Source organism: Orcinus orca, chromosome 5 (assembly GCF_937001465.1).
Source record: "Orcinus orca chromosome 5, mOrcOrc1.1, whole genome shotgun sequence".
Taxonomy (NCBI): Eukaryota; Metazoa; Chordata; class Mammalia; order Artiodactyla; family Delphinidae; genus Orcinus; species Orcinus orca.
Genome location: NC_064563.1, coordinates 26,573,956 through 26,586,514, shown reverse-complemented (window position 1 = coordinate 26,586,514; position 12,559 = coordinate 26,573,956). Strand labels below are relative to the sequence as shown.

The window sequence follows — 12,559 nt, the reverse complement described above, 5'->3', positions numbered from 1 at the left end:
TCTTTGTAATGACAGCCAGATCTCTTTAGAAATGACAGTTTAAAAAAAAAAAAAGACGTTTTATTTTCTAAAAATTGTTTTTTTTATAAGTATTATGATGTATCATAAATATTTTAATGATCTTCTGCAGTTTTTACTGCCCTTGCCCTTTTTGGGAGAGGTGGGAGGAGGAGGGAAGTTGAGGTATAATTACATTGTCTATTTATGGTCTTTTAATGACATCCCCTTTATTATTTCCCTCTGGATCTTCAACCTTGTTTTTAACCTCAGCATTTCCCACCTTTTTTTTTTTTCTTTACTATTTACTATAGAGTAAAAGGAATACTGAAATTTATTCTTTTCTATGTTATGAAGCACTGATTGATTAATATGTTCTTGACTGTTTCAGTTATTAAATAATTTAAGAAGAGTTAATGTACAGTGCTCACTTTTAGTTCTTCAGATATAAAAGTGTATTTTGGGATTTTTATTTTTATTTGGAAATCAGTTCATTTCAAGTAACTTGATCTTACATCAGAGTTATGCATTAATGTTTAAAATTAGGTAGATACAGTAAAAATAATACACATTTGAACTTTAGGCTAAAGAGAATTAAATAATTTCTTGTTAATATTTTCATGTTTCTGATATTTCCACTATCTTATCTAAAATTTAATATTTTAATTTAGGAAATAATTTATACTTTATCATATTTGACTCCAAATTGTATTGTTGTAGATCTTTTCAATGTGAAATTTGTTTATATTTTTAATTGGGTAGGTTAGGCTGAAAGGAATCTCTTAGAAGCACTTTTCCCCTTTATTTAAACTACTTCTGAAAGATTGTAATATATACCTTAGTCATAAAAAAGGGAAAATTTATATTATTTATCTATAATCTATTGTTTAAATAGTAGTGAGAGTGAAAAAATATTTTCTTTGTTTTGTAAAATGAACGTCTGTAGCCAAGTCTGTATAAGAAGTAAAGTTTATATTTCTTAGCAGTGAGTAAAAACTCACTGAAGTCAGAGAGTCATACCACTCCTTGGATAGCATAAATATTGCTGCTGTCACTGAATTTCACAACAAATGGTAAAACTGTGGCTACTCTTTTCTAATTACAATGGCCCTGAACACACACACACACACACACACACACACAATATTATTAATTTTCTAAACATATTCTGTCTCAGTAGAAGAGTGCAGTATGAATTATGCCATTAAAATTCCTGGAAGTATTTTTCTTTTCTCAGCACAGCTTCTGCTTTGAAACAGTTAGATACGAATAAACCTTGCCAAGGATGTTTTCTGAACCTGTTATGTCTTTAGATCACTCTGACTTCCTTAAATATATAGATCTGAACTTGCTCTAAGGAAACATGTAGGAATCATTTGCCTATTTGTTCAAAGTCACTCCTTGGTTCAATTTACTTTTTCATGCAATGAGCACAGGGACTTCTGACTCGTAATGCCTGGCTTCTGTACATTTGTTTCCTGTTCTTTTCCTTAGCCCTCCAGGAAAAAAGTAGGGTTAAATTATGAAAAGCAAGGTAGAAAAAAAGAAAACAATGTGTTGATGAATCCACAGAATATTAATGGTATCCATTTACTTAATTTTTTACCATTGGAATATAATAGAACAGCCCTTACAGAAATGTATATTTTGAAATGTTGTCTACCTACTTTGTCCAAGCACAGGCAGAAACAGATATGGCTCAACACTCATGTAGCTTATGGTCTAATTATTGTTTAAAAGAAAAACACCCAATAACTTGAAAATCACACAGATAAAATAAAAAATTACACGAGTTAAGTGCTACTAAGTAAAGGTCATGGAGCTAGGAGAGCAAGCATTTTATAAGGGCATTTTACCTACTCAGGGGGTTGGAAAGTCTATCTTGAAGAAGTGATAAATAAGCTAAGATTTAAAGGATAAATAGGAGTCCACTTGGAGAATTGGGAAAGAAAGGTATTGTAGGAGAATTGGGAGAGAAAAATATTCTAGGCTGATGTAAAAGTTACATTCAGGGGCCCTGTGGCAAGAGAGAGCATGGCACAAAGAAGGGACTGCGTAAAGGCTGGAGGCAGGAGGACAAGGGAAGTGGGATTTGAGATAAAACTATAGAAGTGGATGTTATACTAGACCATGGACAGCCTTGTTGGCCATATTAAGTAATTTTGACTTTATACTAAGAGCAGTGGAAAACCACTGGCGTTTTTAAGTAGGTGGGTGACATGATCAGATTTTCATGTTGAAAAGATCGTTCTGGCTACAGCGTAGAGAACGGGTTGGGAGGAAGGGCTGCGGCAAGAGTAGGTGGAGGGAGACCGATAAGGAGCCTGTTGCAGTACTCTAGATGAAAGCTGATGGTGCCTTGGACTGACACCTGTTGCCATAGAAAGAGAAGGAAACAGATTCGAGAGATATTTACAAAGTAAAGCCAGTAGGACATGGAAATAAATAAATAAATAAATAAATATATATATGAAGTTGGGGGTGGAGGAAATTATTAAGCAACCTAAATATTCTAGAAGAGTACTAGGTTTGGGGATTTGTGAAAGAGTAGATCCTGAGTGTGGTTTTGGGTATGTTGAAGTTGAAAAGCCTTCGAGAAATTCAAAAGAGATGTCAGTCAGACAATTGGATATCATTGTCTAGAGCTCAAGAAGAAGTTTAAGCTTGAGTTAGCAGTATGCAAATAATCTGCATATATGTTGTAGATGAAACTGGGCACACATGAGACACTTGAGAAAGTATAAGATGAGAAGAAGAGAGGACCTAGGAGCAAGCCTCGAGGAATTCCCAGAATGATGGGATTATGGTTTGCTAATCTTAACTAACTCTAAAAAACAACAAAAAAGGACCCCGAAATGTAGTCCATTGATTGTGTAGTAATTGCATTGCTTATAATAGTTTAAAATTATCGTGTTCTTCCAATCCAGCTCAGAAATGTGAAATACATCAAGTGTATTAGCTTCACTTTGATGTGGGATATTGCACAGGAGCTGGGAAACTGTCAGTGGTACTTAATATTCTTTCATATGTCTGCCTTTCTTGATCAAAATCTTCTCCAATTCATGTTGCAATTTTTGTCAAGCGTTCCCTTTAGGTATAATATTACATTTACAGAAATAAAACACTTATTTCTGTAAGCATCTTTCTTGGCTTAGTGTTCTACTGTTACAGTGTTTGGGTTAATAAAATGTAAACGATTTGGTTTAACATTTTTGGTTAGTTTTTATCTATTCATTTTAAATAGAAGCTCATCCAAGTGGAATTTTTAAAAACTGTTTTCCCTGTCAGACCTGCAAATATTTCAAAATGTTTTTCTACATAAAATATGGGTACTGTATAATTAAGATGTTACGAACAGATATTTTGAGAATACTTCATGTGTTTCCCAGGGGACTTACTCTGTACACTGGTAGGTCAGAGGATGATTCTGATTGGCTTAACTTGATCTTCATCCATATTTAGGTTGTAGCACTCTGTTCTTTTGTCACTTTACATTCTCCTTAAAAATACCTTAGTGGGGTTTCCCTGGTGGCGCAGTGGTTGAGAGTCCGCCTGCTGATGCAGGCGACACGGGTTCGTGCCTTGATATGGGAAGATCCCACATGCCGCGGAGCAGCTGGGCCCGTGAGCCATGGCCGCCGAGCCTGCGCGTCCAGAGCCTGTTTTCCGCAACGGGAGAGGCCACAACAGTGAGGGGCCCGCTCACTGTTTTAAAAAAAAAAAAAAAAAAAAAAAAAACCTTAGTGGAGGAATGTGTCATAAAGCTATTCTTGATTGTAGTACTGTTCTCCGTTACTCCCAGGAATATAAAACTATGGAGAAACTTCTGCCCAAAGAAGGGGAAGGGAGTTATTTGGTTCAGTTGGTTTTTATTTATGTATATTTATTCACTGAGCAAATTTTTGAGCACCCACTGTGTATCAGCCACTATATAGGACATTTAGGACATTGGTTGATAAAACAAAGATTCTTATCCTTGAAGAGTTTACCCGAAGTGGGAGGAAGGTAGTCAGTTAATAATAGACATAATAAGTAAACTATATCCATTGTTTAAAAGTGATAAGTACTAAGGGAAAAGAAAGAAGAGTTGGGGGATTGGGAGTGAGGGGCACGGGGTTTGCAATTTTAAATAGGATGATCAGAGTAGGTGGTGAGCAAAGATGCAAAGTGAGGGAGTTAGCCAAATGGATATCTGGGTGAGGAGCTTCCAGCCAGAGGGAAGAGCCCATGTAAAGGCCCTAAGGCAGGAGTCTTGTGTGTTCAGAGAACAGCAAGGAAGCAAGGAGGCCAGTAGTGGAGGGAAAGATTGATAGGAGAGGAGATCAGAGAGAAGAGGTAATGTAGGGCCTTGTAGACCATTGTAGGGAATTTGGTTTTGACTCTGAATAAAATGAGCTGTAAGGGAAGGTGCAATGCCTACTCTGCAGTCAGCAGCGGTGGTCTTAGGTTCTCATTAACATTCGCACTCGCCGGACACGATAGGCAAAAACCTGGCACCAGATTTACTTACCTTTGGAAGATAGAAGACAGGAAATAGAGCACGTCAGCATGACAGCTTCAAATATATCTTTATTGGCAGTTCTTACAAAAGACGGGGCTGCTTCCCAGCCCCATAGGGGCACACTCAGTTGTGTGGAATGAGGCCATATTCATGGGTATGGGCTACCCCAGCCAAAGAAGCCTGAAATCTACCAGGATTTCTTATAAATCCAGCAGGATATCTTAGAAAGCCTCAGAATGTAGCTCCCACTACATGCACACTTTACATTAAGAGAGACATCACACAGAGAAGCTGAGGCCTGTGCTCAACATGTTTTTATATAGTCCTGGTTGGGTATACTTTTAGGGTCTATGAGTCCACTCATAGTCCTCCAGTCCAGATGCAGTTTCCCAATCAGTGGTTGTTTTTATAACAATCTTGAACACAGCTGACCTTCCATATTTTTCTTAATGTAGTATGTTTCCAAGGCAACACTTAAATAGATGATAACATGAGATTTTCTTCCCATGGGAAAAGAGTTCTGTCCTGCAGTTAATTCTTTCTCCTCTGGGGGTTACCACAGTGTTTTGAGGAGAGAAGTAGCACTTGCATTTTAAAAGGGTTACTCTGATTGTCATGTTGAGAATAGATTTTAGGGAGAACAGGGTAGAAGCAGGGAGACTAGGCTATTTCAGTAATTCAGGCCAGAGAAGATAGTGGCTTGAAGTTGAAATAGTGGTGAGAAAGGTTAGATCCTAACTATATTTTGAAAGTAAAGCCAGCAGGACTTACTACTGCATTGAATGTGTGATTTAAAAGAATATCAGTCAAGGATGATTCAAGGACATTGAGAGTGAGCAGCTAGGATGGGGTTGCCATTAAGTGAGATGGGGAAGTCTTCAAGAGCAGTGAATTTGGGTGCAGAGATTAGGAGTTCAGTTTGGACATGTTAGGACATCCAGTTTGAGACGTAGAGTAGCCAAGTACCTATACAAGTTAAGTTTAGGAAAGAAGTTTAGAGATATTTATTATTATGTAAATACAGGTTGAGTTCAGAGATAAAAACTTGAAAGTCTATCACATAGATGGTATTTAAAGCCGTTAGACTAGACTGGATGAGGTCACTATAGGAGTGAGTGTAGACAGAGAAAAGAATCAGGAACTGAGCCTTTTGGGGGTTTTGTATTTAACATCAATTTGCTTTCTTATACTTGTTCACATCATTTATTAAAATCCCTCTCTGGGAAAGATATTGTCATATGAAACTTAAGGTTATTTTCTTTCATATTTTAAGAACATTTTACTGAATGTTATTTTTTTCTTCTGAATGAGGCTACAACTGACAGGTGTTATTTATTTAGTACTTTGAATCTTAAGGTATTTTTTAGTTTATTATTGAATGAAGAGAGCATTATCTGATTTTTTTTCTTCCTTTTTTAGGGATGATTTGGTCAGACATTAAAAGACTCTGGTATGAAGGGTTGGAAGACTTTTTAGAAGAATCACGTAATCAACTCAGTTTTGTCATGAATTCACTTTATTTGGCAACCTTTGCCCTCAAAGTGGTTGCTCACAACAAGGTGACTATTAACTATGTCAACTGGAGGCACAAGTGAAATTTATTTAGGAAAAACCCAGGATATTTAGCTATGTATCTCAGAGTTACTTTGGCCCAAATCTGTGTCTGATGTGTTTTCATTCTAAACCTATCCTTGTGCAAGGGAATAGTACACATTGTTTCCTTCCTTTCTAATAGCTTCAAGGGTGTTAATTACCATTAAATGTTCGTTACCTATTTTATGCCAGGCACCATGGTTGATACTTGCTATACTTTATCTCATTTTATTCTCACAGGGATTCTATGAGACAGATGTCCTTATCCCCATTTTGCAAATAAGGAAAAGGAAGCTCAGAGATAATAAATAACTTGTCCAAGACCACACAGTAAGAAACCAAGACTGGATTTAAATCCAGGTCTGTCTAGGCATTTTCTTTCTACCAAATGCCAATTCCTTAAATCTGAGCTAGGTTCACTTATCTCATTAACCTATATATTACCTCATTAACCTAAGTAACACAAAGTTACTTAAATTGATTAGTGTTAGATATCTTTATATCTATCAGGAAAAAGTTTATCTGAATGGAACTCATTATATAGTGTTTTACACATTCCAAATCATGACTATTATCTTACACAGCTTAAAAAGTTATGTAAATTTAGTTATTTTCTGATTCCTATATTTTTAAATTTAAAATTTGACAAAAATCTAACCTTATAGACATCTTATAATGTTACTTTTATAAAGATTTATTAAAAGCCCAGGAAAGGTAATGGAGATTATGTTAACTATCTTTGTTTACACCTGAGTTTAGAATTCTGAGGCGTCACATTCAAGGAACTATTTATATAATGTTTTTTGGGTTTTGACTGATTTATAGACTATAGAGAAAGCAAACTGGTTATCTTATATCACTTTATTAAAAACCTCTATTCATGTAATTGATCAGTAGTACCAAACATGTTTATTAGGTATGTTCCATGACCAGAGTTGTGAAGTTATTAAGAAACTAAAAAGATCATATATAGATAGATGGTTTGATAGAAAGGTTGATGGTCATTGGTTGTTTTAGACTGGTCTCTTTAGTTCTAGAAGCAGGGTGTCCATATAGTTTATTATTCAGACCAAGACACTTTACAAGTGAAAGGGGGCACAATTAATAATTATGCCAGGAAAACTGGTATGTAATCTGGGACTGTCCCAGGCAATTGGAACATGTGGTCATTCTATGTCTAAAGTATAATAATACACTCTTTTTTTTCTTGTTATTTAGAAGGGAGAAAGCATATATGGGCCATTGTAGAATCCTGAGTCAAAGGGCTAGGTTAATTTAATGTGATAGCTAATTAATTGACAGCACACATTCTTAAAGTTTGTGTTGTGGAATTTAAGAAAAACTAGCAGAAATTTCATTCATAAAAAATCTAATGAAAGTTTTTAAAACATTAGTTTTTTAAAACATAGGAATTTCTGAGAAAACCTCTTTATATAGCACAAGTGATATTGCCCCACATATGTAGAAATCTTTTATTTATTTAAAACAATGTTATTTCTATTAAAAGAAGAGAACTTTATAAAACATAAATGGAGTCCCCCACAAGGAGACATAAAATAGTTTTCTTTCAACAGTCAGAATATTTGTTTTTTATTTTCCTAACTTGAGAGAGCTGTTTTATCTTTGGCTTTTTTTTCCCTAACCTTAGTTTCATGATTTTGCTGATCGGAAGGACTGGGATGCATTCCATCCTACACTGGTGGCAGAAGGGCTTTTTGCATTTGCCAATGTTCTGAGTTATCTTCGTCTCTTTTTTATGTATACAACAAGCTCTATCTTGGGTCCATTACAGGTAAGTAATTAAAATTTCTTGAAGAAAATTTGTAAAACTACTACACCTTTTACTTGTCCACTGGAACATTGTTTTCTCATGATATTAAAGCTAAACTTTGCTTTTGAAAATAGTTAACAGTTGAAAAGTCACAGCATGTTCATCTGCTTTGCTCTGGCTGAATGATAATCCTCTGCTTTTAGACATTCCAAACTTTGTTAAGCTGTGGTCCATTGTCCCTCTCCCCCGAGTTCATAGACGTAGATGTATTTAAAATATAGTTATATTTCAGACAGTAGAGGGACATAAAATTTTGCTTTTTACCAAAATGAATTTCACATTTAAAGTTTTAAGTGATAAATATAAGGGAGATGTTGTACAAACAGAATTCATACTTCATGATGATTTTGAAAATACGTAAGTTATATTGTAACAAATACTCTTTTACTTTGCTTAATAAATATCAAATGTAGTAAGTTGGAAAATAGAGTATTTAGAGCTAAAACGTTTCATAGAGCTTATGTAGTCCAACTTTATGCTTTACAGTACTTTATAGTTAAAGAAATTGAGCTTTTATCATTTCAAAGTAGTATGATTATTATACATGAGAGTCCAGGACTAAATTCTAAGTCTCTTTACACTAAAGAAAGGACTCTTAATTGGTTGCATGTACCCCACAGATTTTAGTAGCTGATTGTTCTTGAAAGGTGGAGCCAGTTCTGCTTGGGGACCAGCTCTACATAATACTTCGTTATTTTGTAAATCTGAAAACCTGAGCAATATTCATTTTTCCTTGTTAAGTCAAAATTTACTAACAATTTAGACTCTGTTTTGTATTTTTAAAGGAGATATTTTAAATAAAATGCATAATTACCTTCTCCAACAGAGATATGAAAACAAAATATGTAGGAAAAACCCCATTTGATTTGGCTTGTGCTGTCATCCTCCAAGAGTGTTTCCTGAAGTGTGACTCTCTCTTAGCCAAGTCCTGTGAGATGCTCGGAGTGAAATAAGTTTGGGATACACTGCATTCCGTATAACCTCTTTTGGGAATTCACAGTACACATTATCACATTAAAGCCTATGAGAAAGAAGTAAAAAAACTTGTTTGATCTTGTTCAAACTATCATCACCTAAATTCAGTTAACATCATACCCATTTTTCATGAAATATGCTCAGGTCTCTTTTTTTCTCCAAAACATGGTTTGTGAAACACTGGTTTAGACTATCTGTTATTTTGATTTAATTTTATCACTAATATCTTCTATAAATGTTTTAATCAAGAGTCCACAGTATTTCTACATGCACATTGTTTTCTTTGTTTTTTAGCTAAAAACTGATGGTATCACTAAGTTTCTATACTGAAAATTTCTTTACAGATTTTTACAACAAGTTAAAAAGGAAGAAGTATATTATTATTTCTTAGCAAATTATTTGTTTCTTTTTCTTAGAACTGTTGAGTCATGTCTTCCTGACTTAATCTTTTCCCAAAAGAACTATAGACATGTATACAAATACTGCGTAAGTGGGTATTTGTCTTTTCAGCTGTGGTGTGTTTTTTTCTCCTCCAGCAGGTACTTTATATTGTTCTAATAGCCACAGAACTAGCAAATAATTTAAGTGAAACTAACAAATATTTAGTGTGCTCCTATTTTTTAAAAGGTCTACAGGTTAATCATAATATATGTTTAAATATTATGGTCTAGTCCAGCAACTGATTTTTTTAAAAACGTATCTTAAGGTATAATTTGCCATACAGTAAAATGTACCCATCTTAACTGTATAGTTTGATGAGTTTTGCAAATATATAAACTTGTCTCGAGTGTGACTGGTTCTCATGGTCGCAGGCTCCCTGCTCCAAGTCATTATATAAAGTCTGCATCCAGCAGGAAGAAGGGGAAAGGCAGAGAGCATGAGCCAGCTGTCTTTCTTTTTTTTAACAAGAGGACAATTATTTTTCCTTGAGGCCTACAAAATACTTCCACTCATAACTCATTGGCCAGAATTGGGTCACATGGATGTTTGTATCTCTGAGGAGATGAGTACTTTTAATTGAGCATATTTCCCCCCAAGAAACCAAGGTCTGGTTACTCAGAAAGAGGATGAAAAATAGATATTTAATAAGAATCTGTAGAGTCCTATCTTCAGGCTTTTATTTAAAAGATTTCTCCAATAAAGTTATTTGTTTTCCAGTGTAATCTTATTGACATGAAAGATTTGTATAACATATTGGTAACAAAGAACTCTAGAATAATTTTGTGCAGAAGATTTATAATACATTTTCTTCCATTTTGTTAATCAGAAGCAAGGAACTCAATTAAAAGAGTCATCCAATTATGAATATAAAGCGAAAAGAAATGCAAAAGGAAAATTGACAATAAGTTAACTACTTTAGCTAAAGTGCAGCTTTTTTTATTTACATAACATGCTATGTCAGATAATGTTTTTATGTGATTACTGCAGTTGTTTGTTAAACTTATCTCCATTTACTAACATTTTTTTCCTTCCAAATCTTTGTAGATTTAGAAGCTGACAGACTTTTATTTTAGCTGGTTATATAACCTGCAGTAGGAGTCCAGATCTCTCCCTTAGTTAGAATGACTATAATTTATCATCCAAATAGAGACACTTTGGAGAATGAAAAGGATATTATTCATTACTAAGTTGGGACAACAGCTGTGAACTGGGACTCTACCAGGCAAAGCAAGGTCATGGAATTATCCTGTAGTGGAATACATAAAATGATCCTGATTCAGCAGTGATTGAATCCTTTATTCTATTACTTGAAATTTGTATGATTGTATTTGTTAAATTTCTGACACGTTGTAGGTAGACTTTGGAAGATGGCCTTCTACAATCGGGCCTTACTTTCTAGCCATTGCTCACTATACTCATCTCCTTATCTCTTCATGAAATACTTCTCCATCTGGGCCAAGACCAGTCACTAATCTCACACAGGTCATGTGCTTTCCCACTTCCTTGTCATTTTTTATGTTATTACCCTGTTTAGAATGTCCCAGACCCGGGGTCCCCAACCCCCAGGTCACAGACCGGTATCAGTCCAAGGCCTGTTATGAACCAGACTGCCCAGCAGGAGGTGAGCGGCAGGCAAGCAAGTGAAGCTTCATCTGCCGCTCCCCATTGCTCCCCATCTCTCGCATTACCGCCTGCACCATCCCCCACCCCACCCGCCCCGTATGTGGAAAAATTATCTTCCACGAAAACAGGCCCTGGTGCCAAAAAGGTTGGAGACCGCTGTCCCAGACTACCCTCTGCTTGTTGAAACTTTACTTATTCATTCAATAAACATTTATTGAGTGCCTGATAGGTACTGGACACTGGGAATATACTAAAGTGAGTATACTGCAGTCTCCTTTTAAAGAATGCATAGTTCACCGAGGATGACTAGCCAATGACAACATTTGGAATGGTAGATGCTGTAATAGAGAGCCCAGAGGAAGGGTACTCACTTCAGTTGAAGGCATCAGAGGAGACTTCCCAGAAGAGATGACACTGAAATTAAGCCTTAAAAGATGAGTTGAAAGGAGGTTGGCTGTAGGGCATTCCATGGAGGGGGGACATGCACCAGCTTTAGTGTCCCCACCACTAGAAAATCTGTTTCTACACTCGTACTCCCATGAGAATGAATTTCTCCATATGATGGAGTTAATGTCTGTTTGTTGAATTGAGTTGAAAAACTTGCTAGATAGGGTTAAGTAAATACAAGCACTGATTGGTCTGAGAAAACAAAAAAATCTGATGGAGAAATAGGGCTACATCCTAGCTGTTGCTGTACTTGCTTGTTCCCAATAATGACAGCAACTAACATTTATTGAACATTTCATGTGGGCCAGGCACTCTCTTATACGTTTTCCATTTATTTAGCCCTCATCACAACCCTTGTTATTTTTCATTTTCATTTTACAAATGGAGGGTATAAGGCTTAGGGAGAGAAATAGTTCACAGAACTATTAAGTGGCAGAGTCAAGAGCTGAACCTGCCTCGGTCTGACTCCAGAGACCAACCTGCTCTTTGAAGTTAGCTCTCCCGCTTTTTTGAATTCAGGATGCCAGCTAATCTACCTCAGCAGATGTAAGAGACATGATTGGGTATAAATCAGTAATGTTACATACTTCAACAACCAAAAAAAAAAAAGGCACAATCTATAAATAATCGTGAATAATGGTAATATTAACAGTGAACATTTGAGTCCTTAACTGTGTGTCAGTTACTATTCTAAGATCTTTATTTACATTTATGACCTCATTCAATCCTCGCAACCATTCGAAGAGGCGGACTCTTTTATTTACATTTTACAGAGGAAGCAACTTAGATGTAGAGACATTAAGTAACTTGTACAAGGTCACACGGCTGATGAGTAGTAGAACTGGGATTCCAACCCAGTTTGGCTCAAGAGCTAATGGTCTTAACCACTGTGCTGAATTGCTTCTCAGAGTTTTCTTGAGTAATATGAGTCCCTCATTAACTTTTACTGTACAATACTTCTGTTGGCAGGCTTTCATAATTTATAGATTTTTAAAATAATTCTTCATTTATCCATGTGTGTCAAATGACTTATGCAGCCTTTAATAATGGTAGTTGGGAGATTAGACAAGAAGGAAGACAGGATCACACAGCTTGGTTCAGAATCTTGCTCCATAACTTACTGTTACCTCTTCTCTTTGAGTCTCAGTTTC

At 35.7% G+C, this 12,559-nt stretch overlaps 1 protein-coding gene across 5 annotated transcripts in view; it reads left to right on the top strand.

Moving 5' to 3' along the window:
- Positions 1-12,559, top strand: part of TRPC1 (transient receptor potential cation channel subfamily C member 1) — a 63,954-nt gene that overhangs the window by 34,861 nt on the left and 16,534 nt on the right. For all 5 annotated transcript variants that reach the window (XM_004278216.4, XM_004278215.4, XM_049709828.1 and 2 more), the window contains 2 exons: positions 5,918-6,057; positions 7,740-7,883. In XM_004278216.4, the coding sequence (XP_004278264.1) occupies positions 5,918-6,057; positions 7,740-7,883 (284 nt within the window). The remainder of the gene's footprint in view (positions 1-5,917; positions 6,058-7,739; positions 7,884-12,559) is intronic.